The sequence below is a fragment of the Schistocerca piceifrons genome, chromosome 9 (genome assembly GCF_021461385.2).
Source record: "Schistocerca piceifrons isolate TAMUIC-IGC-003096 chromosome 9, iqSchPice1.1, whole genome shotgun sequence".
NCBI lineage: Eukaryota > Metazoa > Arthropoda > Insecta > Orthoptera > Acrididae > Schistocerca > Schistocerca piceifrons.
This window is the reverse complement of record NC_060146.1, coordinates 38,736,464-38,763,201: the sequence shown is the minus strand read 5'-3', so window position 1 is coordinate 38,763,201 and position 26,738 is coordinate 38,736,464. Positions and strand designations below refer to the sequence as shown.

Below are 26,738 nucleotides of genomic sequence, written 5' to 3'. Positions count from 1 at the left end.
GATATCACTCAACTACTAAAGGACACGTGAATGATTCGAACATGCCCTTTTGGACTTGTTTAGGGAAACACAGAAATACTATAATGTTCCTGAACCACATTTAATAATATTTCATTTGTGTCAATCTGGTGTTACATCAGCATAGTGCCTAGCCAAAAATGCAATGGTAACAGTGTGTGATCTGCTGTTGGAAAACATGATTTTATACCATTTTCACGAAAAAAAATTTTTTTAGAAAAAAACATGTGGTTATGGAATCAAGGTTTCAAGAAATGATTGAGTGTTGGAGATCAATGTCAACCTTTCTTCCTCTTTGTTTTGCTGTCAGTCTTTTGTCTGGTTTGATGACACGGCCACGAATCCCTCTTCGCGCCTACCCGTCATCACCGATTTCGTTTAAATTTATGGTACATGCAGGGCTTGGCCAGAAATAAAAATTACAGATGCGGTAGCTCCAGATGGCCTGTATATCAACAGTAAGGAATCGAGGAACTCATTGATTTTTGCCTCTAATTAACGTTAATACTGGTAAAATATCTGTCCCGGAAATTCCTAACATACGAGAACGTTTTAAGTTCTGGTTTGGAGCCGCATAATAAATGACAAAAGAAATATTTTTGTGTGATATAGTTATGTTGTTGTGGTCTTCAGTCCTGAGACTGGTTTGATGCAGCTCTCCATGCTACTCTATCCTGTGCAAGCTTCTTCATCTCCCAGTACTTACTGCAACCTACATCCTTCTGAATCTGCTTAGTGTATTCATCTCTTGGTCTCCCTCTACGATTTTTACCCTCCACGCTGCCCTCCAATGCTAAATTTGTGATCGCTTGATGCCTCAGAACATGTCCTACCAACCAGACCCTTCTTCTTGTCAAGTTGTGCCACAAACTCCTCTTCTCCCCAATTCTATTCAATACCTCATTAGTTACGTGATCTACCCATCTAATCTTCAGCATTCTTCTGTAGCACCACATTTCGAAAGCTTCTGTTCTCTTCTTGTCGAATTAAGTTATGCTCTGTCCAAAACTCTACCAGGCGGCTTCCTCTTTCATTTCTTAGCCCCAATCCACATTCACCTACTATGTTTCCTTCTCTCCCTTTTCCTACTCTCGAATTCCAGTCACCCATGACTATTAAATTTTCGTCTCCCTTCACAACCTGAATAATTTCTTTTATCATACATTTCATCAATTTCTTCGACAGCTGCAGAGCTAGTTGGCATATAAACTTGCACTACTGTAGTAGGCGTGGGCTTCGTGTCTATCTTGGCCACAATAATGCGTTCACTATGCTGTTTGTAGTAGCTTACCCGTACTCCTATTTTGTTATTCATTATTAAACCTACTCCTGCATTACCCCTATTTGATTTTGTATTTATAACCCTGTATTCACCTGACCAAAAGTCTTGTTCCTCCTGCCACCGAACTTTACTAATTCCCACTATATCTAACTTTAAACTATCCATTTCCCTTTATAAATTTTCTAAACTACCTGCCCGATTAAGGGATCTGACATTCCACGCTCCGATCCGTAGAACGCCAGTTTTCTTTCTCCTGATAACGACGTCCTCTTGAGTAGCCCCCGCCCGGAGATCCGAATGGGGGACTATTTTACCTCCGGAATATTGTACCCAAGAGGACGCCATCATCATGTAATCATACAGTAAAGCTGCATGCCCTCGGGAAAAATTACGGCTGTAGTTTCCCCTTGCTTTCAGCCGCTCGCAGTACCAGCACAGCAAGGCCGTTTTGGTTAGTGTTACAAGGCCAGGTCAGTGAATCATCCAGACTGTTGCCCCTGCAACTACTGAAAAGGCTGCTGCCCCTCTTCAGGAACCACACGTTTGTCTGGCCTCTCAACAGATACCCGTCCGTTGTGGTTGCACCTACGGTACGGCCATCTGTATCGCTGAGGCACGCAAGCTTCTCCACCAACGGCAAGGTCCATGGTTCATGGGGGGGGGGGATATAGTTATAAATTAGCGATTTTCGCAAGTTTTAGTTAATTTTTTACCATCAAACCTTGCTTTTTGCCATATTTCATGATTCTAACTCAAAGGGAACTACTCTTCAGGTTTTGAAGAGTGATTTTCCGAGTATCAAAATGTCTGACATAAATGGTCGTATCTTTGTAATTGTACTGACTAGGAAAGTTATATTTATTACACTGTCAAGGGCCATAGCCCTTGTACGTGTCACGAATTTACACTTGATAAGTCTAGCCATTCCTGAGAAAAATGGTTTTCTAACAGTCGGACAGACAGGCAAACAGACAGACGGACAATAAAGTGATCATACAGTGAAGCGCCAAAGAAACTGGTATAGGCATGCGTATTCAAATACAGAGATATGTAAACAGAAAGAACACGGCGCTGCGGTCGGCAGCGACAAGTGTCCGGGGCAGTTGTTAGATCGGTTACCGCTACTATAATAGCATGTTACCAAGGTTTAAGTGAGTAGCGATGGGACGCAGCATCTCCGAGGTGGCGATGAAGTGCGGATTTTTCCTTACGACCACTTCAGGAGTGTACCGTGAATATCAAGTACCTGATAAAACCTCAAATCTCCCACATCGCTGCGGCCGGCGAAAGATCTTGCAAGAACGGGTCCGACGACGACTGAAGAGAATCATTGAACGTGACAGAAATGCAACCCTTCCGCAAATTCCTGTAGATTTCAATTCTGGGCCGTCATCAAGTGTCCGCGTTCGAACCATTCTACGATACATCATCGATATGGGCTTTCGGAGCCGAAGGGACACTTGTATACCCTTTATAACTGCACGACACAAAGCTTTACGCCTCGTCTGGGCCCGTCGAAACCGACAACGGACTCTTGATCACGGGGAACATTTTGCCTGGCCAGATGAAACCCGTTTCGAATTGTATCGAGCGGATGGCCGGTTACGGGTGTGGAGACAATTTCATGAATCCATGGACCCTGTATGTCAGCAGGGGACTGCTCAAGCTGGTGGAGGGTCTGTAACGGTGTGGGGCGTGTGCAGTTGGAATAACATGGGACCCCTGATACGTCTAGATACGACTCTGACAGGTGACACGTACGTAAGCATCCTGTCTGATCACTTGCATCCATTCGTGTCCGTTGCGCATTTCGACTACTTGGACAATTCCACTACGACACAGCGCGTCCAGAATTCCTACAGACTGGGTCCAGGAACATTCTTCTGAATTTAAACACTTCTGCTGGACACCAAAGTCCCCAAACATGAGCGCTATTCAGCGTAAGTGGGATGCCTTGCAAGTTGCTGTTCAGAAGAGATCTCACGCCCTCATACTCTTGCGAATTTATGGGCAGCCTAACAGGATTCATGGTGTCAATTCCCTCCAGTACTACTTCAGAATTATTCGAGTCCACGCCACGTCGTGTTGCGGCACTTCTGCGTGCTCGGTGATGCTATACACGATATTAGTCAGGTGTACCAGTTTCTTTGGCTCTTCAGTGTATAAGGATTCTGTTTTTACAGATTTAGGTACGCAAATCTACAAATTGCATTTTTGGCGTAGGTGGGGGAAGACATGAGCCATTTAAGTTATTCTAGACGCTAGGCAGTGATTAGCGCAACGGTAATCCAATGGTCGTAGGTTGAAGTCCATAATGAGAATTATTGAAATTTTTCTATTTTCAATTTTTATGTTACTTGCACTGTAAATAAACCGAAATGACGCTCGATATATTGTATTTATTAAGATTTTCATAAAACGCACGAAAAGAAAGGGCAAGGGAAAATTGGGGATTACAAATAAATTTTCAGGCAAGGATTGTAAGGCGTAACCGATAACTTCTTGTACTCCTATAAGATTAGATACTTTCATTATTTTACAGTTGATGACTTACACGTGCTGGAGCGATATTCATCGTAAAAACATGCGGAAGCAGCAATTTTTACGCCCTCTGGCGAACGACATAAACGCAACATTTTTAAAATTACGTCGTAGTTTTAGTGTTTCTGTAGAGAAACAATAAAGTTTATGCTCATAAAAGGTTCTCTCTCATGGAACAGTTCGCCAGCAAACCATGTGCAACGCGTCATTTTGCCATATATTGACGAGGATAACTACTGATGCCCCGTGGAACGTCTTGTGAGGCAGTGTTCTCGGGATGTGATTCTCTTGGTGAGATAAGAGACGTCTTGGAGCTTTTTGATTAAGTTCTTCACCTGAAGATAAAAACAGACATCACAGTTTTCCACTAGCGGGGTGGATTTGAGGGAAACCCTATCTAGGAAATTTATTTGCAATAGCAAATTTTCATTTCCCTTTCCTTTTCATCTTTTTCATAAAAATCTTAATAAATGCAATATATTCAAGCTTATTTCGATTTATTTGCAGTGCAAGCAAATCAAGAATTCACAACAAAAATGAAAAAAATTTCCGCCAAGGAATTCGATGTAATCACCCTCGGATTCCGGTTCTGCACTTTCATCGCTGCCTGGAGGCTAACGTAAATGCTTGTGCCTCGCCCATAAATGTTATTTTTAGGGTTCCGTACCTCAATCAGTAAAAACGGAACCCTTATAGGATCACCTTCTTGTCTGTCAAAAACTCCTTCCCTCTGGTAAGGGTAGACCTACCAAATCCAAATTTAAGTGACATAGTAGGCCCTACGGTCCCTTGGCGGTTTAATATTCTGAACCTAAGTCGATGCAGATACCCGCAACTGACTCATCAAAAGCTAGAGGCCAGGTATCGTCGGTATAAAATGATGAAATTTGGCAATAAATAAGGTTTAAAAAAGAATTAAAGGAAAAACCCGAAAAGTAATGATTTGTAATTATATCACAAGAAAAAATATTTCTTTCGTCTTTTGTTATCCAACTTCAAAAACTTGAAATTTGATCATCCTCAAAAGTCTTGGAATCCCTGGGACCAATATTTTGTCAGAATCAGTGTCGACAACAGGCAAAAACGTTCGAGATTCTCGATTCATGAAATAGTTAACCTGTTTCCATACATAATTACGTCTGTACGGAACCTTCATCGCGCAAGTCCTAATCGCACCTGGACAATTTATTTTCTAAATGCTTCTTCATCTGGAGCTTCAACTTCCGACACTTTCATTTCTGGCCATTTCTGCATGCAGCGTAAATTTGCACCATACCGGTGGTCACGAGTGGGCGTGGTCCCCTTGGCAGAGTGGTACTTGCAACTTAACGTCGTCAGTTATTTGCTGGATGTATTCCAATCTCCGTATTCCCCTACGGTTTTTACCCTCTACTGCTCCCTCTATTACCACGGAAGTTATCCCCTGACATATTTGATAACCTCTGAATGAATTCGTTGCAGTCGATGATGGTGGAGTGTATATCCGATTGTGATAGGCGAAGATACATTTGCGACATCGTTCAGACGTCAAAGAACTGCATCGGCGTAGATGACGACCACATTTTGACAATGAAATCACCACTACAACTGCATTCTTCAATACAATATAAACGCGGAACAAAACGAAACGTATGTGCAGCTATTTTGAGATGTGCATTCGAATGGTGAAACGTGTGGCGTCGTCCGAAGTGCCAAAGTGAGGTTAGTATCTCGCAAACGCAACGGAAACAGATGGTGGACGCTGCAAGCCGCATCGACGAATGAGCGACCCCGGCGTAGCCACGCCCACAGATCTTTCGGCACGCCGCCGCATCGGCTCTTCTACTTAATGGCAGAGCGTTGGACTGCGCTGCCCTAGTCGGCTATCGTCCACTGAGGCGAGAGCATCGCCATCTGTGTGTCCGACGTATTAGGCAGGCCTCAACGTGAAAGTTAATGTTAAATGTGCCCTGAGTGAGAGACTTGTATTTTGTCTGTACTGGGTGGCACGCTAATGTTCAGAGACAGTGTAATACACTCCTGGAAATGGAAAAAAGAACACATTGACACCGGTGTGTCAGACCCACCATACTTGCTCCGGACACTGCGAGAGGGCTGTACAAGCAATGATCACACGCACGGCACAGCGGACACACCAGGAACCGCGGTGTTGGCCGTCGAATGGCGCTAGCTGCGCAGCATTTGTGCACCGCCGCCGTCAGTGTCAGCCAGTTTGCAGTGGCATACGGAGCTCCATCGCAGTCTTTAACACTGGTAGCATGCCGCGACAGCGTGGACGTGAACCGTATGTGCAGTTGACGGACTTTGAGCGAGGGCGTATAGTGGGCATGCGGGAGGCCGGGTGGACGTACCGCCGAATTGCTCAACACGTGGGGCGTGAGGTCTCCACAGTACATCGATGTTGTCGCCAGTGGTCGGCGGAAGGTGCACGTGCCCGTCGACCTGGGACCGGACCGCAGCGACGCACGGATGCACGCCAAGACCGTAGGATCCTACGCAGTGCCGTAGGGGACCGCACCGCCACTTCCCAGCAAATTAGGGACACTGTTGCTCTTGGGGTATCGGCGAGGACCATTCGAAACCGTCTCCATGAAGCTGGGCTACGGTCCCGCACACCGTTAGGCCGTCTTCCGCTCACGCCCCAACATCGTGCAGCCCGCCTCCAGTGGTGTCGCGACAGGCGTGAATGGAGGGACGAATGGAGACGTGTCGTCTTCAGCGATGAGAGTCGCTTCTGCCTTGGTGCCAATGATGGTCGTATGCGTGTTTGGCGCCGTGCAGGTGAGCGCCACAATCAGGACTGCATACGACCGAGGCACACAGGGCCAACACCCGGCATCATGGTGTGGGGAGCGATCTCCTACACTGGCCGTACACCACTGGTGATCGTCGAGGGGACACTGAATAGTGCACGGTACATCCAAACCGTCATCGAACCCATCGTTCTACCATTCCTAGACCGGCAAGGGAACTTGCTGTTCCAACAGGACAATGCACGTCCGCATGTATCCCGTGCCACCCAACGTGTTCTAGAAGGTGTAAGTCAACTACCCTGGCCAGCAAGATCTCCGGATGTGTCCCCCATTGAGCATGTTTGGGACTGGATGAAGCGTCGTCTCACGCGGTCTGCACGTCCAGCACGAACGCTGGTCCAGCTGAGGCGCCAGGTGGAAATGGCATGGCAAGCCGTTCCACAGGACTACATCCAGCATCTCTACGATCGTCTCCATGGGAGAATAGCAGCCTGCATTGCTGCGAAAGGTGGATATACACTGTACTAGTGCCGACATTGTGCATGCTCTGTTGCCTGTGTCTATGTGCCTGTGGTTCTGTCAGTGTGACCATGTGATGTATCTGACCCCAGGAATGTGTCAATAAAGTTTCCCCTTCCTGGGACAATGAATTCACGGTGTTCTTATTTCAATTTCCAGGAGTGTATTTCTGGCTTATTCAGCCATCATGTTAGGCTCCAGGAAGCTATTCCCAGGGCAGTGGAGATGCAAGAAGCATAGAGATGACGCAGTGTGGGATGAGGTACCGGTGACAGATGTTGGATTCGGTACCATTCCCGTGAGAAAGACCGCCTGCATGATGCTGCTGCTCTGTGATTGGCTGTTGTGTTCGGCGGTAGGGCGCCAGAACGTTAAACTTTAGTTGCTATTATCAATTAAACCTGTCATCCAAATTTCTTCATTTTTTTAAATAAATACCTCTCAACAGCCAGCTATCAATCAGTCATTTCAAAATTATTAAAATCAAAGTACTACTAAAACAAAAGACTGACGATATTACTGCCGATGCACTTCGGTGGCGTTCGGGTCACGCCTTGCTGGTTTGGCGCGCGAAGTGTCTCGGGCTGTCCGGCTCTCCAGTTCTGACCGTTCCAATAGACAGACATGTTGTCTCCAGAATGAGATTTTCACTCTGCAGCGGAGTGTGCACTTATATGAAACTTCTTGGCAGATTAAAACTGTGTGCCCCACCGAGACTCGAACTCGGGACCTTTGCCTTTCGCGGGCAAGTGCTCTACCATCTGAGCTACCGAAGCACTACTCACGCTCGGTACTCACAGCTTTACTTCTGCCAGTATCTCATCTCCTACCTTCCAAACTTTACAGAAGCTCTCCTGCGAACCTTGGAGAACTGGCGCTGTCTGTTATAGCAGTATTTGTTTCATGCAATTTTATTTACTACAGTTCCGACCGTCGCTAGGTACAGACATGTTGTCTGTAATAGTTGTATTTGATTCATGTAATTTTATTCTCCAGTTCTGACGGTTCCAGTAGACAGACATGTTGTCTGTGGCAGGATGTATTTCAAGTTACTTTAGCCAGATATAATGACTGTGGAAAGATATGTTCAATACGTTGTGATCAAGAATAGTTTCTCGTGTCTATATCAATAATAGCGCGAGTGGCATCCCAAATGAGTTATAGTTTATTCGTAGCAGCAGTTCCTTGCGAAGTTAATTTCAGCCTCAAGAAAAAGAATCCACGACCTGCGTGCTGTTTTCCGCGCCGGGGACATCATCATCATGAAGACAGCAGGTTAGTGAAGTGTACAAGAACTTATGTATTCCACACAGGGCAGTGGAAACAACTAGGCACCTCACGTGTACTGCATGCACAGTACAAATGTGCTCAGTGACACGTCATCTGCAGTAATGCAGAGGAGGTAAAGAAGGATGAAAGTATTAACACTATCTCACTTTTATTCCTTTTTTCTTGCCGTAACATTTGTAAATACTCGTGACATTCCTCAGGAAATGGACTGTACAAATTCATCTTACTAAGGTTTGAAGCTCCTCTTCATATTTTTCCGTGTTTGCGATTTAAAAATTGGGTTGTTTTGAAAAGCAGCATTATTCAAACACAATTTTGTTTTCGTATTTACCCCAACATATTTCGACACCTATGTGTCATCTTCATAGGTCGAATTTTATTTCTGTAAAGTACAATACCAAATTAATAATAATGTATCTATTATGGGCCTGAGAATTACTATATGTGCATTTTGCTTTGTTTTATTTAGACGTTCATCTTAAAATTGCATCGCTAAATGAAATACATTATTATACATCGCTTGTCGACCCCCTTTCGTCGTTTTTTGACAGCATGTCATCCGCAAACTAGCTATGAAGGAAATTATCATGTATTTGTGAACAACAATAATTTTCTTGATGGCTAGTTTTCAGATGACATGCCGTCAAATAACGACGAATAAAGGCACAAAAATCGATGTATAATAATGTAGTTCACTCAGCGATGTAATTTCAAGATGAGCATCTAAATAAAACAAAGCAAAATGCACATATAGTAATTCTCAGGCCCATAATAGATACATCATTATAAATTTGGTATTGTACTTCACAGAAATAAAATTCGACCCACAGAAGATGACATATGGATGACGAAACATGTTTGGGTAAATACATAAAAAAATTGTGTTTGCATAAGGACTGTACAAAGTTTAGTATTATTCTTATCTATGTTACAATAAAGTAAACAACATTTCATGTGTTGTAGTATCCACTCAGTCTGCTCCCAGAGCGAAGAACAGAGCCCACCATTCTCACAAGGAATGTATTTTCGTCTGGTACAACAAAATGAATAAAACGATGGGCGATATTGAACAATTTAGTGACGAGAAAGAGACTGCACAAACAATAAAAGCTTTTTTCTGAAAAAAACATAAACATGTGCAGTCTGTACTTACAAGACTATTTAGCAGGAAACAGAATTAATGAATTGTAGTAAAATTTGACAAGTTCCAAACTAAAACTTTTTTCCACACGCAAAATTTAACTCGAAAAATTATTTCCGTCTCCTCAGTATTGTGTCAACCGTTTTTCACAGATTTAAAAAAAGAGTAGTTTGTTCCTTTGTCTGATTAAAAGCTAATGTTTCATTTTTCTGTGGACTTGCGGTATTTTTCGTGAATATCTTTCTTGGGAAAAAGGTAGGTGGCTCTACAGATTTTTTTTCTCTTGTCTGTCTTTCCTATGAAGCAGGATAATATTATATAGTTTGTTCAATTATACAGATTTGTCCTCCACAGTAGAAATTCTGTAAGCAAGACAATCGAATAAAATCTGAGCTATTAAGGAAAGTATCTTATGTACGCATCCCCTATAGTAAAGACCTCTGTTAAGTGCACGACAACGGGACTACAAACTCTGATATATTTCACGATGACACCATTTTTGGCCCGAATCAACACAGCTCGGATTTGGTTTAAACACTCAGACAAAAATTGCAGATGGTACTTAAACTCTGTGCGTCACTTTAAAAAAAAGGTGGTGAATATTACTTACGGGTACCATGGGAGACGGCCCCTGCAGTGGCAGCTGTTGGTAGTACTGACGCTGCTGCTTCCTGAAAAACAGAAGCAGAAAATAGCAATGTAGGTCCCATACCTAATGTAAGATTTCTCTGCTATTTCTAGATCTACATATACTACAGACCACTAAAATTACAAATCTTGTAAGGATAGCGAAACAACGAAATTTTAACTTTTTTCCTCTGCGTCCACAGTCTCTGTGAATACTTTAAATTACGCCATTTTCTGATTTTGGCAATAACAGTTTTTATTGCGCTGCGCAATTTCACCTGATGTACCACTGTCGAGCATCTACAAAGATGTAATACATCAGAACAAGAAAAATATTATAGGAGTACAACAGTGAAACGTGGGACTTAGGGAAAACAGGAAAAGGTGTGAACAGGGACTAATCAGTTACCGTTGGTTGCACAGTAAACACAAACACGTTATTTAAGGAAATAATTTTTTAAAAACAATCACTTTTAAAAAAAAATTGACTGAAACACAAGCTACACTGATGGCTGAAGGCCTCATTAAGAAAGAATTCAAATAATTTGTCGGGTGATTGCCACGAACAATACTCTTGGACAATTAGTGGCTTAACTGGCCGGAGTGACCGTGCGGTTCTAGGCGCTTCAGTCTGGAATCGCGCCACCGCTACGGTCGCAGGTTCGAATCCTGCCTCAGGCATGGATGTGTGTGATGTCCTTAGCTTAGTTAGGTTTAAGTAGTTCTAAGTTCTAGGGGACTAATGACCTCAGATGTAAGTCCCATAGTGCTGAGAGCCATTTGAACCATTTTTGAATTAGTGGCTGAAGGCATGAATTACGAATGAGGAAGACAATTACACGTTAAAAATACCAAAATAATTTTTTAAACCAATAATTAAAAAAAATTGACTGTAACACAAGCTACACTAACGGCTGAAGACCTTATTAAGAAAGAAGTCAAATTATTTGTCGGCTGAAGGCCACGAGCAATACTTCAGAACAATTAACGGCTGGAGACCTGAATTACAAATGAGGAAGACTATTACATGTTAATAATACCAAAATAATGTTTTAAAACTATCATTTAAAAAAATTGACAGAAAGACAAACTACACTGACGGCTGAAGGCTTTATTATGAAGAATTCAAATTATTTGCCGTTGAAGGCCACAAGCAATAGGAACAATTTAAACAAAATATTATTTTTAAACAACTGAGACAATCAGACCAAATAAAGAAGGGAGTGATCCACAGACAGTGCTCCAAGGATCGACCTGAGAAAAGCCCCTACAGCTGGGTAAGTGGTGAGACAGGCAGCCAAGAGTTATGCTCACCTAACAGGATGCCAACTCAAACTAGGGACGGTTTAAACGCCGATCAATGCTCTTACCAAACCCACCTAACGTGTGATAATCAGTACAACGATGGAATAATTCAAGCAAGGACGAAGTGACAGGCAGCACTGTGTCTTCAGAATCCGTTGTTTAAAACATCGAAAGGCAGAAGGAACCACTACAATCACGGTAGACAAAGAAACCGCAATCCACACCACAGTCAAAGATGCTATCGAACTACACGTAGAGGCCGGCCGCGGTGGCAGAGCGGTTCTAGGCGCTTTAGTCCGGAAACCGCGCGACTGCTACGGTCGCAGGTTCGAATCCTGCCTCGGGCATGGATGTGTCTGATGACCTCAGATGTTAAGTGAACCACTTTTGAACTAGACGTCATGCTGGACAGCATCGGCAAGACGGGGAAAAGTACACTGCCGCAAAATACGCTGACCTCCAGGTCAAGTAACTGGGACGTTAGCAGCTACTGGACAGTAAAATAATTCTGGTTGCACTTCACCCAATAACAACACAAGATTAAAAAACTAAAAGGTAGTAGAAGATAGCTAATAGATTAAGCGAACTCGACACGCTCCACTTGTTGTCTCACGGCGACCCCGCGAGCAGCAAAGCACGAACAAACGACGTGATCACCAAATAGTGGAGGTTTCACTACTGGATTAATGTTCACTCAACTCAACGTCCTGGGTCCGGTGGACGACGAGGTTGTGGCCCTCGCAACTACAGCCCCTACATCCAGCAATGCCTGCGTGCCGCCAGCGGCCCCGGCATGGGTAAGCGCTGCTGGGCCTCCCTGCTGCTCCGTACCGACCGAACTACCGACACATCCGACCGGGGAAACACTTCACGTCCTACCAAAGATAGTGCAGGTACTATATATCGATAAACGCTGCTGCTGCCGCCACTCGCGGACAGACAACGCTAGCAAACGTAGTGGCGCCAGTAAAAAGAAGAAGAAAACGAGACGCCACTATCTCTATTACTCGATGCCAACCTACCTACGGCACCAACCGCTCAAACAGCATGTGCAACAGGTCAGCACAATTACAGTCAAAGTATGAGCAGCATTGAGGTATCTTTTAAAGTACAGCAAAGGATACAGAAGTGTGGAGCAATGAGCAGTCTAGAAGAAATTGACACATACTCGTATAGCGCTTTCAAAGAGCAACCAATAAAGTTACTCAAGGAACAAACAGAGCTCAGAAATAAGAAATCTTTAGACTTCATCTGGCGTTTAATGTGTCACAAGTACACACTTTTAACTATATGGAAGCCCACTTTGCTGTACATGGTCAGTTCAGGAGTACACTATAAAAAATGGAGTATCATGCTCGGTAATATACTGCTGGCTAGTTCCTTTTTGATATACAGCACGGGCAGCAAAGACTTCGGCTCGTGAGCCGTCAGCTGGCACGAGTGCCATAGCGCTCTGCCTCGCTGCACACTTACCCCACTGGCTCGCCACACTGACTGTAGGCAGGGGGAAGGGAGGGGAAACTGCGAGCGCGACGCGTTTAGATGGCTCTGCAGTCGCACTGTACAAGCACATTTCTCAAGAACGAAGATCACGAACAAAACAAATTTTCAGTGCTATTTAATAAGTTTTGGCTCGGTTAGTGCATAGACGTAATCGTGACTTACTTAGTTTCATAATCGAAGAAAGGTCTTTCACACAAATCTAAACGTTGGGGAACGTTTGCAACCTCATTATGGAGACGTGGAAACTCTACCCGAGGAAAGCGATGTAGATTTTTCTGGACAATTTTAACGTAGAAGAATTTGTCATTAAAAAGGAAATTACAATGCAAATCAATCAGTTTCATCTGCACGTGCATAGGGGCGCTTTCAACTAAAACGGAAAACGGTCTCGAAAACAGATACTGGAACTATCCTTAGAACGTTTAGCAATTGTAATTTTTTCAAGGCCATAATGAGTTCTTCCATCGTCGCGTTTTCTTTAATGGCAGTGAGCTTAGGGAACTGGATTGTGTTTGCTAGAATGTGTCCTTTCTACAACGCCATTTTCTTTTTAAATGTGTCCCCCATCAAATCACAAAGTTGCCTCTCGCCTTGCAATCTCTTGTTGTGGCTTGTGTGCAGTAACGTCCACTTAAAATGCCTCGTCTGCAATTCATTCCGAGTGCTCTAATTTTCGTTTCTGCACTTCTTTTTGCTTTACAAATTCAACGACAGCGAGTTGTAAATACAAATGTCGTTTCAGCATTGCCTCTTAAATTAACGAACGTAATTCGTAGAAACATGCACAGAGGCTATACTGTTCATTCAATTTCATTGAAAACTGATGAAATGACAGCGGAATAATGAGTGAGACTTCAGAAATTGTACTGTTCGTATCATTCGTTTCATCACATACTCCATGCTGAAAATTTAGCACAGAGTGCTTGTCAACTAAATCTTTAAATTTTTTCGGCGTGATACTTCAATAGTGTTTAGTAGCAATTTTTCACTACTCATCGCTTATGCTCTTTCATTATCATCTAAATCTTTAAATTGTTATTTCATAGCAAATCTGCAATATCCATCGCTTTTGCGACTGCATAACACGTGGTGAGGAGACCTATCCTTCTCTTCTGTCATTCACGCTCACTTTTTATAGGCTTGTGGCGACAGGTCGCCATATCGCCGCTTTCTATGGAAGCAGCCACTGGACTTGTGAACGTCCTTCATAGCATGAACAAATACTGAAGGGTAAACAGCGCTGACACCATGATTCAGCCGAACTGAAGAGAGCTGTGCCGGCCGAAAAGTGCTCGCATACCCGGTTCACGTGAGATTTTAGCACGCCGTGGCCGAACCTGATGTACAGGACTATTCTCAAGTACCTCTGCGACTTCAGAAGTCGGCTGCACGAAAACTAGAAGACATGTAGAAAAGTAACAAACATCAGTGTACAGAACATCCATCCAATTTTTGATACATAGTATATACTGTGGCGTCGTTGCGTCAGAAGTATCATAGCATGTAGACGATCATCTCCACCATACTGTTGCACTGAATTAGTTCGCGCCTGCGATAGGAAACCCAGTGAACAGATTGGCAAAATGGGCTGCAGTCACTTGTTTGCAGGTAACTACCGTCAGCGATGTCTATGAATTACACGCATGCACTAACGTTTGCTGTATCACAAACTGCAACCGTATTGAGCACCTGTTTTTCCACATGTCGGTTTTGTGAGCAAGAACTGGGTTAATAAATTGTCGAATGACTAATAAACATTTGCTAATTAAAATTATTGTAACGGAAAAAATCAGTATTTAAATAATTGTCTAGGACAATAATTAAACATCAGGTAATTCACAATGAATGGCTTGCTTCATTCCTTTGAAAGAACATTCCTTCACCAGGCGCATTCAGCCAATACTTAGGGTCGTTAGTAACCACTCACAAAATGTCCCAGAAATATTAGGCAGGCTTTGTTCGCGATTGCATCTACCAGGCGGATATGCAACGTGGCACACAGCTCGCGGTGTACACACACGGCTTGAAGAGCAGCAGGATTGGCTTAGCGAATACCTTTGGCCGTCAAACTCATCGGATTTAAAGCCAATCGAGAATTAATGGGACCACTTCTATCGGACTGTTCGCGCCGTGGATCCTCAACCGAGAAACCTAGCGCAGCTCTCCACAGCATTACAACCCTGCGAGGCGCTTATTCAGGCTTTTCACGGGTGGTCACATATATTTAATAAGAACAAAAAGTACTTGTTTTAATGAAGGACTACAGACTAGTATAGCACTTTTGCCAACTTCTGTTGTTCAGAATTTTAGTACAGTAAGATCCAGGAGAAACGTTAAGCCAATAGACCACGTCTTACGAATGAGCTATGTCCCACACTAGAGCTGCAACAAGCTCTTAGTTACGTCGGAAGTGACCAGACGTCAGCATAGCGCCGTCTGGTATTCGATCTCGTTGACCGCTCCATGCAAAAACATAAAGTGTCTAGAAGCAAACCCTTGGAATACACTGGCAGATCCAAGTCTGCAATCTATGGGGAGCTGAACTACCTGAAACAGAGTCCATAACAATGGAGGCCATGTCAGATAACGGTGAGAACGTATTGCCTGAATTCTGTATTTCTTTGAGCAGAATTCCCTCCTAGAAATTCGAGTATTCTCAGATGCACCAAGGTTTGCCTTGAGAAGCTCCGTTGAGAACATTCACTGTGCCAGGCTCTAATCCGATGAAGGACAGACGAAAATCAAATGTCTATTTAAGTATCGTCGTAAAGCCATGCCACCGAGCTGCCCAATGCGTTTTTTGGTCAGTCTTCTGACTGGTCTGATACGACCCGCCTTGAATTCCAGTCCTGTGTTACTCTTTTCATCTCAGAGTATCTCTTGTACCGTACGTCCTCAATTATTTGCCGCATATGTTCCAATCTCAGTCTCCCCTTACAGTTTATAACCTCTACAGCTCCATCTAGTCCCATCGAAGTATTCCCTGAAGTCTTAACCCATGTCCTATCATCCTTTCCCTTCTTTCTGTAGGTATTTTCCATATGTTCCTTTCTTCCCAGATTCTGCGAAGAATCTCCTCATTCTTTGTTTTATAAGTCCACCTAATTTTCTGTAGCATCCCATCTCAAACGCTTCGATTCTCTTCTGTTCCAGTTTTGCCACAGCCTCTGATTCACTACCACACAATGCTGAGCTCCAAATGGACAGTCTTACAAATTTCTTCCTAATATTCAGACCTGTGCTTGGCAACAGTAGACTTCTCTTGTCCGGGAGTGCCCTCTTCGTCTGTGTTAATCTTTTTTGGATGCCCTCCTTGCTTCTTCTGTCGACGGTTACGTTTATTCCGAAGTATCAAAACGTAACTTCGTCTACTTCGTCATCACCAATTTTAATGTTAAGTTTCTCGCTATTCTCATATCTGCTACATTCCATTACCTTTTTTTTCTGTTTACTCTCAATCCGTATAACGTACTCGTTAGATTGTTCATTACAATCAAAAGACCATATAATTCTTCTTCATTCTCAGTGACAACAGCTGTCATCAGCGATTCTTATCATTTAAGTGCTCCCACGCTCAAATTTATTCCCACTCATTAATATTTGGTTTACACTGAACCGCCAAATAAACTGGTATCGGCATGCGTATTCAAATACAGTCATATGTGTACAAGCGGTATACGGCGCTGCCGTCGCCAACGCCTGTATAACGCAATAAGTGTCTGGCACAGTTGTCAGATGGGTTACTGCTGTTGAATGGCAGGTTAACAAGACTGAAGTGAGTTTGAACGTGGTGTTACAGTCGGCGGACGAGCGATGGGACACAGCATCTCCTCGGTAGTGATGAAGCGGGATTTTCCCATACGACCATTTCACGAGTGTACCGTGACTATCAGGAATACGGTAAAACATCAAATGTCCGACATCGCTGCGGCCGGAAAAAGATCCTGCAAGAACAGGACCAACGACGTCTGAAGAGAATCGTTCAACTTGACTGAAGTGCATCCTTTACGCAGGTTGCTGCAGGTTTCAATGCTGGGCCATCAACAAGTGTCAGCGTGCGAAACATTCAACGAAACGTCATCGATATAGCCTGTCGTAGCCGAAGGCCCACTCGAATATTCTTCATGATTGCACGACAGAAAGTTGTATGCCCCGCCTGGGCCCATCGACACCGACATTGGACTGTTGATGACTGGAAATATTTTGCCTGGTCTGACGATCTCGTTTCAAATTGTATCGAGCGGACGGACGTGTATGGGTATGGAGACAATCTCATGATTCCATGGACCGTGCATGTCAGCAGCGAACTGTTCAAGCTGGTGGAGTTTCCGTAATGGTGTGGGGTGAGTGCAGTTCGAGTGATATGGGGCCCCCGATTCGTCTAGATACGACAGGTGACACGTACGTAATGATCTGATCACCTGCATCCATTCATATCCATTGTGCATTCCGACGGACTTGGGCAATTGCAGCAGGACAATGTAACACATCACACGCCGATAATAGCTACAGAGTGCCTCCAGGAACAGTCTTCTGAGTTTGAACACTTCCGCTGGACATTAAACTCTCCAAAGATGAACATTACTGATCATATCTGGGATGCCCTACAGCGATCAGAAGAGATCTTCACCTTCTCGTACTCTTACGGATTTATGGACAGCCCTACAGGATTCCTGGCGTCAACTCCCTCCAGCACTACTTCAGATATTAGTCGAGTCCATGCCAGGCCGTGTTGTGAACTTCAGGGCGCTCTCGAGGACCCTACATGATATTAGGCAGGTGTACCAGTTTCTTTAGTTCGTCAGTGTATTTCCACATTTGATTCTTTGATGTTTAGATTGGATAGTGGGGGAGAAAGACAGCATCCCTGCCTTACACCGTTTTAATCCGACACCTTCGTTCTTGATCTTCCAGTCGAATTGTCCCCTCTGAGTTCTTGTACTTACTATAGGTTACTAGTCTCACCCTACAGCTTACTGCTATTTTTCTCAGAATTTCGATCAGCTTGCACCATTTTACATTTGTTTTTCTAGGCTGACGCATGCTGTGGGCGTATCTTGCTTTTTCTTCAGCCTTGCTTCCGTCATCAAACGCGGTGTCGGAACGGCCAGCCTGCTGCCTTCACGTCTTCCTAAAACCAAACTGATCTTCATTTCAGTTTTCTCTCCCATTCTTCTGTGTATTATTCTTTAAGCTGATCCGGCGATAATTCTCGCACTGGTCAGCTCTTTCAGTTTTCGGGACTGTATGGATGATATTTTTGCGGTCTGATGGCACGTTGCGAGATTCCGCACACCAACTTGAATAGCCGTTTCTTTGCCACTTTCCGCAATGATTTTCGAAATTTCGATGGAGTGTTATCTATTCCTTATGCCTTATTCGACCTTAAGTCTTCCAAATCTCTTTTAAATTCTGGTTGTAATACTGGATCCATATCTCGATCATATCGACTCCAATTTCTTCTTCTATCAAGTTATCATACAAGTCCTCCAAATAGAAGTCTTCCAAATCTCTTTTAAATTCTGATTATAATACTGGATCCATATCTGTATCATATCGACTCCAATTTCTTCTTCTATCAAGTTATCATAGAAGTCCTCCAAATAGAAGTCTTCCAAATCTCTTTTAAATTCTGATTATAATACTGGATCCATATCTGTATCATATCGACTCCAATTTCTTCTTCTGTCAAGTTATCATAGAAGTCCTCCAAATAGAAATCTTCCAAATCTCTTTTAAATTCTGATTATAATACTGGATCCATATCTGTATCATATCGACTCCAATTTCTTCTTCTATCAAGTTATCATACAAGTCCTCCAAATAGAAGTCTTCCAAATCTCTTTTAAATTCTGATTATAATACTGGATCCATATCTGTATCATATCGACTCCAATTTCTTCTTCTGTCAAGTTATCATAGAAGTCCTCCAAATAGAAGTCTTCCAAATCTCTTTTAAATTCTGATTATAATACTGGATCCATATCTGTATCATATCGACTCCAAATTCTTCTTCTGTCAAGTTATCATAGAAGTCCTCCAAATAGAAGTCTTCCAAATCTCTTTTAAATTCTGATTATAATACTGGATCCATATCTGTATCATATCGACTCCAAATTCTTCTTCTGTCAAGTTATCATAGAAGTCCTCCAAATAGAAGTCTTTCAAATCTCTTTTAAATTCTGATTATAATACTGGATCCATATCTGTATCATATCGACTCCAATTTCTTCTTCTATCAAGTTATCATAGAAGTCCTCCCCTCCATAGCCTGCTTCAGTGTACTCTTTCCACCTACTTGCTCTCTCTTCTGCACTTAACAGTGGAAAAGATATTGCAGTCTTAACGTTAGCACCCCTGCTGTTAATTTCTTAATTGAATTAATTTCTTTGGGTGTCCGTTTGGAGCACACCTTTTCTATACGCTGAGTCAGTCTTCCCGACGATTATTTCTTTTTCGATTTCTTTATATCTTTCCTGCAGCCATTTCGCCTTGGCTGCCATGCAATGCCTTTTCATTTATATTGCAGTATTCCTGTTTTCTCCTCAACATTTTTGTACTTTCTTCTTTCATTGATCGCTTAAAGTATTTTTCTCTATTCTCAAGTCTCTACGTAGTTTGCTTGCTCGTGCCTAGTTTGACTTTGCAACTCCACTGACCTGTGTTTATTGGCGCTACATGACGGGCTGATCCTCGCCACAGTCTCTCCAGTCGTTGTCATAGAGTTTTCATAGTTTGAAGATGATTTTTCTGCGATCGAAATCGACCAGCTGATTAATAAACTTCAAATTCCAACCACATAGATCCTCGACTGTTTCTATTTAAAAACTTCTTTAGAGTGTGTGTGTTGGGGTTTACAGGCGTTCAACGTCGAGGTCATCAGCGCCATGACACACATTAAAAGAAACGAATGTCGACAGACTTAGCAAAATCCAAGCATACACGCAAAGAAAGCAGGAAAAGAAGGAAAATGCCGTATAAGAAAGTAAAACGTAAGGAAAACGAAAAAGGAGCATCAAGAATGCCACAACAATTGTCATTGGCTGGCCACTTACATAAGATATGGGCGAGGTTGTCACCCTGTGAACAAATTAAGACCCTCTCCCTAAAATCTTGGTAAAAATATTGGACAAATCACAGAACTTTAAAACTTTAACCCCATTCGTTTGAGTATTTTCTAAAAGAGATGGCAGATTCGCCGGCAAGTCAGCCAAGGCCCGCTGGTCAGAAAATAAAACGCAATAAAACGTGGCGCACAGTGACCTGGACGCCACAAGTACCACACACTGGAAGGTCCTCTCGCCAGAGCAGGAAGCCATAGGGCTGTGGCCTACCCGAAGCCGAGTGAGGAGAACCTCGTCCCGTCTACGGAGCTGGAAGGAAGTACACCACACACGCGTTGTGGGCTTGACTATACGGAGCTTATTGTCAGTCGCCTCAAGTCACTCATCCTCCCACCGACGCATGACTCGTGAGCTCAACAGCGAGGTGAGTGCGTGCAGGGGGATAGCACACTGAGATACTTGTGGATCGAGACACGCCTCCTTGGCTGCGAGATCTGCCCTTTCGTTCCCAGCAATGCCGACATGCTCCGGAACCCAGCAGAAAGCCACCTCCTTTCCCAGTAACTGTAGTTGGAGGAGGGCATCCTGGATGGTCTGGACTATTTTATCTGCTGGATACAGAAGTGTACGGCACTTAGCGAATCGGAACAGATAAAAAAATTCAGGACGGGAAGAACGTCTCATCTGCTCCAGTGCCCGCAAGATCGCAGACAATTCTGCATCAAAAACACTAAACCTGAGGCAGTCGGACGTTGAGGACACGATCCGGAAAAACAACAGAGCAACCAACGGAATCCCCTTTGTTTCGACCCATCCGTAAAAACTGCTACATAGCCGTGGTGCTCAGATAAAAACTTCTTTAGAGTTGGATGTAGTTTATACGGCGATTTTGTACCTATAGTAAGTTTATCGGCTAAAAATAGAACATGTCTGCCAAATCAACAGACAAATTTGCTGGAACTGAATAGAGCTGCAGAGCCCAATGGAAATTACTGTTAGGTTCTGTATCGTATTTGAGGCTGAGCTTGTTCCTTTTGAACCAAAACATACTGAGATTTCCCGATTGTAATCCTGTGCCCAGTAGTTGGAAGACAGCGCAGATCACTCAAGAAGGTTAGTAAAACAGGTCTACAAACTGCCTCTGACGTCAACGTTCAGTAACCACGCAGAGATGGCATGTGGCGGCACTAACAGTGGAGAGGACGCAGAAAACAGAACAGTCGCTGGCGTAATGTGAGAACGAACGTCCAAATGTGAATGATCACTGCCTTCCGGCCCAAGAGTGGAAGCTTTTCCGAGATGACGAAGTTTGTAAACTGTTCGCGTGGTGTCGTGGTTAAAGTATACCGAGGACGGCAAAAAGCCGGAGCCGACCGTTATGCACCTTGGGCCATCATGGGGCGAACGACTGCTGCGAAGAGATGTATAGAATAAAGTAAGTGCAAGTGTTGAGAACTGACTGCCCAGGTGAACCAAGGGGCTGGCAACAGCGTATGCTCAACTACCGTTCAGCGAGCGTTCGTTCCTGCTTATGGGTCTCGACAGCGGGCGTCTGGAATTTTGGACAACATGGTTGTGGAGATGAAGCAGCGATTAGTGTGATCAATCAATTATTCAAAAACAGTCTTAATCGCATTTATTATCATTATACCGCAACCGGTTTCAACCCGACCTAGGGGTCATCTTCCATTGGTCGACTGCTGGTGGTTTCACTCCTGTCTACATGACGGCAGGAAACTATGCCTCCAGCAGTCGCCCAGAAGACGACCCCTACGTCGGGTTGAAACCGGTTGGCGGTATAATAATAATAAATCAGATTAAGACTGTTTCTGAATAACTGAGGCGTCTGGAAGATGAACTTAGGTTCACCGCTGTTCATTGGCTTCGAAGGCTGGAATTTGTACGCCAGTACCGCAACTGCACATCTACGGCGGCAAGTGGCGTTTTCAGATGGGTCCATTCCTATGCTCAATCGAATACGATCGACAACAATCATCGCAAGGGTGCAGGTCAGGGGAAAGAGCGTTTTGGTCTGAGGAATGCTTACGTGGCATTCCCTTGGTCATCTCATCATTCTGGAAGGCACAGTGGATGAATACAAGTATGTACTATCCTTTGGGATGCACGTCCAGCCCTACATGCAGTTTGTTTTTCTCGGCATGGTGGCATCTGCCAGCAGGACAATGCACTGTGTCACACAGCTCGCAGTATATACAGGGTGGTCCATTGATAGTGACCGATACAAATATCTCACGAAATCAGCATCAAACGAAAAAACTACAAAGAGCGAAACTCGTCTAGCTTGAAGGGGGAAACCAGATGGCGCTATGGCTGGCCCGCTAGATGGCGCTGCCATAGGTCAAACGGATATCAACTGCGTTTTTTAAAATACGAACCCCCATTTTTTATTACATATTGGTGTACTGCGTAAAGAAATATGAATGTTTTAGTTGGACCACTTTTTTCGTTTTGTTATACATGGCGCTGTAATAGTCACAAACGTATAAGTACGCGGTATCACGTAACATTTCGTCAGTGCGGGCGGTATTTGCTTCGTGATACATTACCCGTGTTAAAATAGACCGTTTACCAATTGCGGAAAAGGTCAATATGGTGTTGGTGAATGGATATTGTGATCAAAATGCCCAACGGGCGTGTGCTATGTATGCTGCTCGGTATCCTGGACGATATCATCCAAGTGTCCGGACCGTTCGCCGGATAATTGCGTTATTTAAGGAAACAGGAAGTGTTCAGCCACATGTGAAACGTCAACCACGACCTGCAACAAATGATGATGTCCAAGTACGTGTTTTAGCCGCTGTCGCGGCTAATTCGCACATCATTGGCAGACAAATTGCGCGAGAATCGGGAATCTCAAAAACGTCGGTGTTGAGAATGCTACATCAACATCGATTGCACCCGTACCATATTTCTATGCACCAGGAATTGCATGGCGACGACTTTGAACGTCGTATACAGTTCCACCACTGGGCACAAGAGAAATTACGGGGCAATGACAGATGTTTACCACGCGTTCTATTTAGCGACGAAGCGTCGTTCAGCAACAGCGGTAACGTAAACCGGCATAATATGCACTATTGGGCAACGGAAAATCCACGATGGCTGCGACAAGTGGAACATCAGCGACCTTGGCGGGTTAATGTATGGTGCGGCATTATGGGAGGAAGAATAATTAGCCCCCATTTTGTCGATGGCAATCTAAATGGTGCAATGGATGCTGATTTCCTACGTAATGTTCTACCGATGTTACTACAAGATGTTTCACTGTATGACAGAATGGTGATGTACTTCCAACATGATGGATGTCCGGCACATAGCTCGCGTGCGGCTGAAGCGGTATTGAATATCATATTTCATGACAGTGGATTGGTCGTCGAAGCACCATACCGTGGCCCGCACGTTCACCGGATCTCACGTACGCAGATTTCTTTCTGTGGGGAAAGTTGAAGGACATTTGCTATCGTGATCCACCGACAACGCCTGACAACATGCGTCAGCGCTTTGTCAATGCATGTGCGAACATTATGGAAGGCGTACTACTTGCAGTTGAGACGAATGTCGTTACACGTATTGCCAAATGCATTGAGGTTGACGGACATAATATTGAGCATTAATTGCATTAATGTGGTATTTACAGGTACTCACGCTGTAACAGCATGCGTTCTCAGAAATAATAAGTTCACAAAGGTTTATCTCATTGGAACAACCGAAATAAATTGTTCAAACGTACTTACGTTCTGTATTTTAATTTTAAAAAACCTACCTGTTACCAACTGTTCGTCTAAAATAGTGAGCCATATGTTTGTGACTATTACAGCACAATCTATCACAAAGCGAAAAAACATTCATATTTCTTTACGTACTACAAGAATCTGTAATAAAAATGGGGGTTCCTATTTTTAAAAAACGCAGTTGATATCCGTTTGACCTATGGCAGCGCCATCTAGCGGGCCAACCATAGCGCCATGTGGTTTCCCCCTTCAAGCTAGACAAGTTTCGTTCTTTGTAGTTTTTTCGTTTGACGCTTATGTCGTGAGATATTTGGCCGGTCACGATCAATGGACCACCCTGTATATTGTTATGGTGTAAAGTCAAGCGCCGGCCCGCCGGTCGGGAAAGAGAAGAGACGGCAGTGAGAAGTAGTCAGGTAATCGCAGGCTGGCCGACCTCCCTCCAGCACGACAACGCGACAGCAGCGGCCCCTATGTGGAGAGGACATAAGGGCCGCGACTGACTGGTGAAGGCATAGTTCAATAGCAGCTTCAAGACTAGTGACTTGGATAGCTGTGACTTAGGAATCGTTTGTACTGAAGAAGCTTGTTAATTTTATAGGCAGTTCTTTGCTTGCGACACATCTGTGTAATGAACAAAGTTAAGTACTGTAATCTTTACCATTTGTAATAAAACTCATTAACACGATTTGTCTGAATGTTGTCTAGCGATCCGATAAAGCAGGTTTTCTTGACACCCCATATTTGATGACTAGGCTGGATTTAAAACATGTGCGGTTCGTAGAGCACCAGGTTGAGTATATCGTGCTCAGCATTTGTCTCAGAACCTCAAATACGATTATTATCGATATGGCGATCGATAAGGGGCACCAAGCGAAATTTTGTCATTATTTTCATTATGGCAGGGACAACAGCAACCGTTACGAAATTGTCTCCGATGAAAAACAGCCCACAGTTGCACTAAATTATGTTTGCTTTAATCCTTGACGATGGTTTCTGCTATAATAATATAGCCTTCTTCAGAAGTTCTAAAAATGATCAAAATGAGATCTAGACCAGTGATACAATCCACACATTAACTTCATAATTACGTGAGTGATAAAATATTACTCACATACACACTAATAAATGAAAAATGTCTTAGCCCAGCGGCTGCGTGAAGACCAATAAAATAACTTCAACAGACATAAGCCTATTTCGAACATAAGTAAAATTACATATGGTACCGTATGTCCTCCACCACTACCTGCGTTATACTGGGCGCACGGTCGTCAAATGTGCTGCACCCCGCACACCATAGGTGGCGCTCTCCACAGTGAGCTACGTCGCACCGTTTATCAGGCAACTAGTCAAGCTATACGACAATAAATTAATAACAAGTCTACACGTGCAAATGAAGGACCATATACGTAATACGAATGTCCAACTGTTGAAATACTGTTGTACACGATCATTAGAGTGGTAGAACGTTAACAATTTCGTATAACAAAGTTCGTCGTATCACTATCTGATGTATGATTCAGAAACGAGAATATCATATGCAAAAATTTCAGCTTACATTATTCGCTCTAATAGCTTACAGGGGTAATACTAACAGCCGACCGTAGTCGTTGTACATAGCCACACTACCAATGATTATCATTCGTAAGGAACAAGTACCATGTTAACTTCGGTACAGGGTCATTGACTTTGAATTAACTTCAAGTATGGCTCAGGGAAAAGTGTAGTCGACCTTGCGTTGGACGTAATGTTAATAGTAAACTCAGACTTTTCGCATTTAATGCAGTTATCTATAATGTAACGTCTAAAAGAAAGGGCAAATATTCAGTAGGATTTCGATAAGATTTCAAAATGATGACATCACTGGCAACTTCCTTTAAGTGTTCAGAAATGAAAAACTGTGTACATCACAAAATGAAAAAAAAAAAACAGTATTATCGTGTGACTACAATATCAACGAGTCACAGATGCTATCGGCGAACTTACACAAATACAGTAACATGAAACGCAATGGTCACCTAGGCTCAGCATTAAGCAAAGCAGGTAGAAGACCGCGGTTCATTGGTAGAATAAAGTAAGAAACTGAAAACGGTCTGCAAAGGATTGCTAGAACATTACTGAAGTGTGTGAGACTCTTACCAAATAAGGACAGCAAGGAATATTGAACATTTTTAGAGAAGGCCAGAAGACACGCACGAATGGTCACAGGGTAGTTTGATCCACGGGAGAGGGCCAAGAAATGCTGAAGAAACTGGACTCTTGAAGACACAAACTATCTCGAGAAAGTTTCAAGAAAGTGAGGAATCTGGGACTATACGACAACCGCTTATGCATTGTTGCCGTAGGAGTCCCGAGGACAAGATAAAACCTATTACAGCCCGCAGCAGTTAAGCGGTCTACCCGCGCTTCATGCATGAATGGAATTCTAAAAAATAAAGTTATTTTAACTGGGACAATACAGTCCTCGCTTGGTTGAAGATTACGGCTGTAGTGCTGATTTAGATCGACATTTTTTTACCCTTCCCATGCTGACCGATCCAGTGATAAGCAAGCGTCTACTTCACACAGATTCTTGTCACACCTTGGCCGTACAATATGACAGTTTTGGGCTTAGCGGTGCACGCAGAGCGCTCTGGCGCCGGACGTCGCAACTACCACCGGCGTCCCGACGCCTGGCGTCCACACTGTTTCACGCGACGCTCCGATAGGTGGCAGACATGCTGTGTTAGCGCACGACAGCCCTTTCGGCAGTGCTGGCTGCAGTGATAACCGGTTACGAGCCTAGGAGTTACACACACAGGAACACGAGTCCAATATGACTCGGGCGACAGTTCATAGCCTCTTACACCTAGCGTATACATGTTCGTCCCACTTGATAACCATGTGTTTCTACTGCATCATCAGGCTACGGAATTAACTCCTCCTGCAACCTCAATAATTCAA

At 43.6% G+C, this 26,738-nt stretch overlaps 1 protein-coding gene across 1 annotated transcript in view; it reads right to left on the bottom strand.

Annotated features, from left to right (window-relative positions):
• LOC124716675 overlaps window positions 1-26,738 on the bottom strand; it is a 637,680-nt gene that overhangs the window by 607,197 nt on the left and 3,745 nt on the right. Inside the window, exon 2 of the mRNA XM_047243213.1 lies at window positions 10,155-10,215. Coding sequence (XP_047099169.1) covers window positions 10,155-10,215 — 61 coding nt within the window. The remainder of the gene's footprint in view (window positions 1-10,154; window positions 10,216-26,738) is intronic.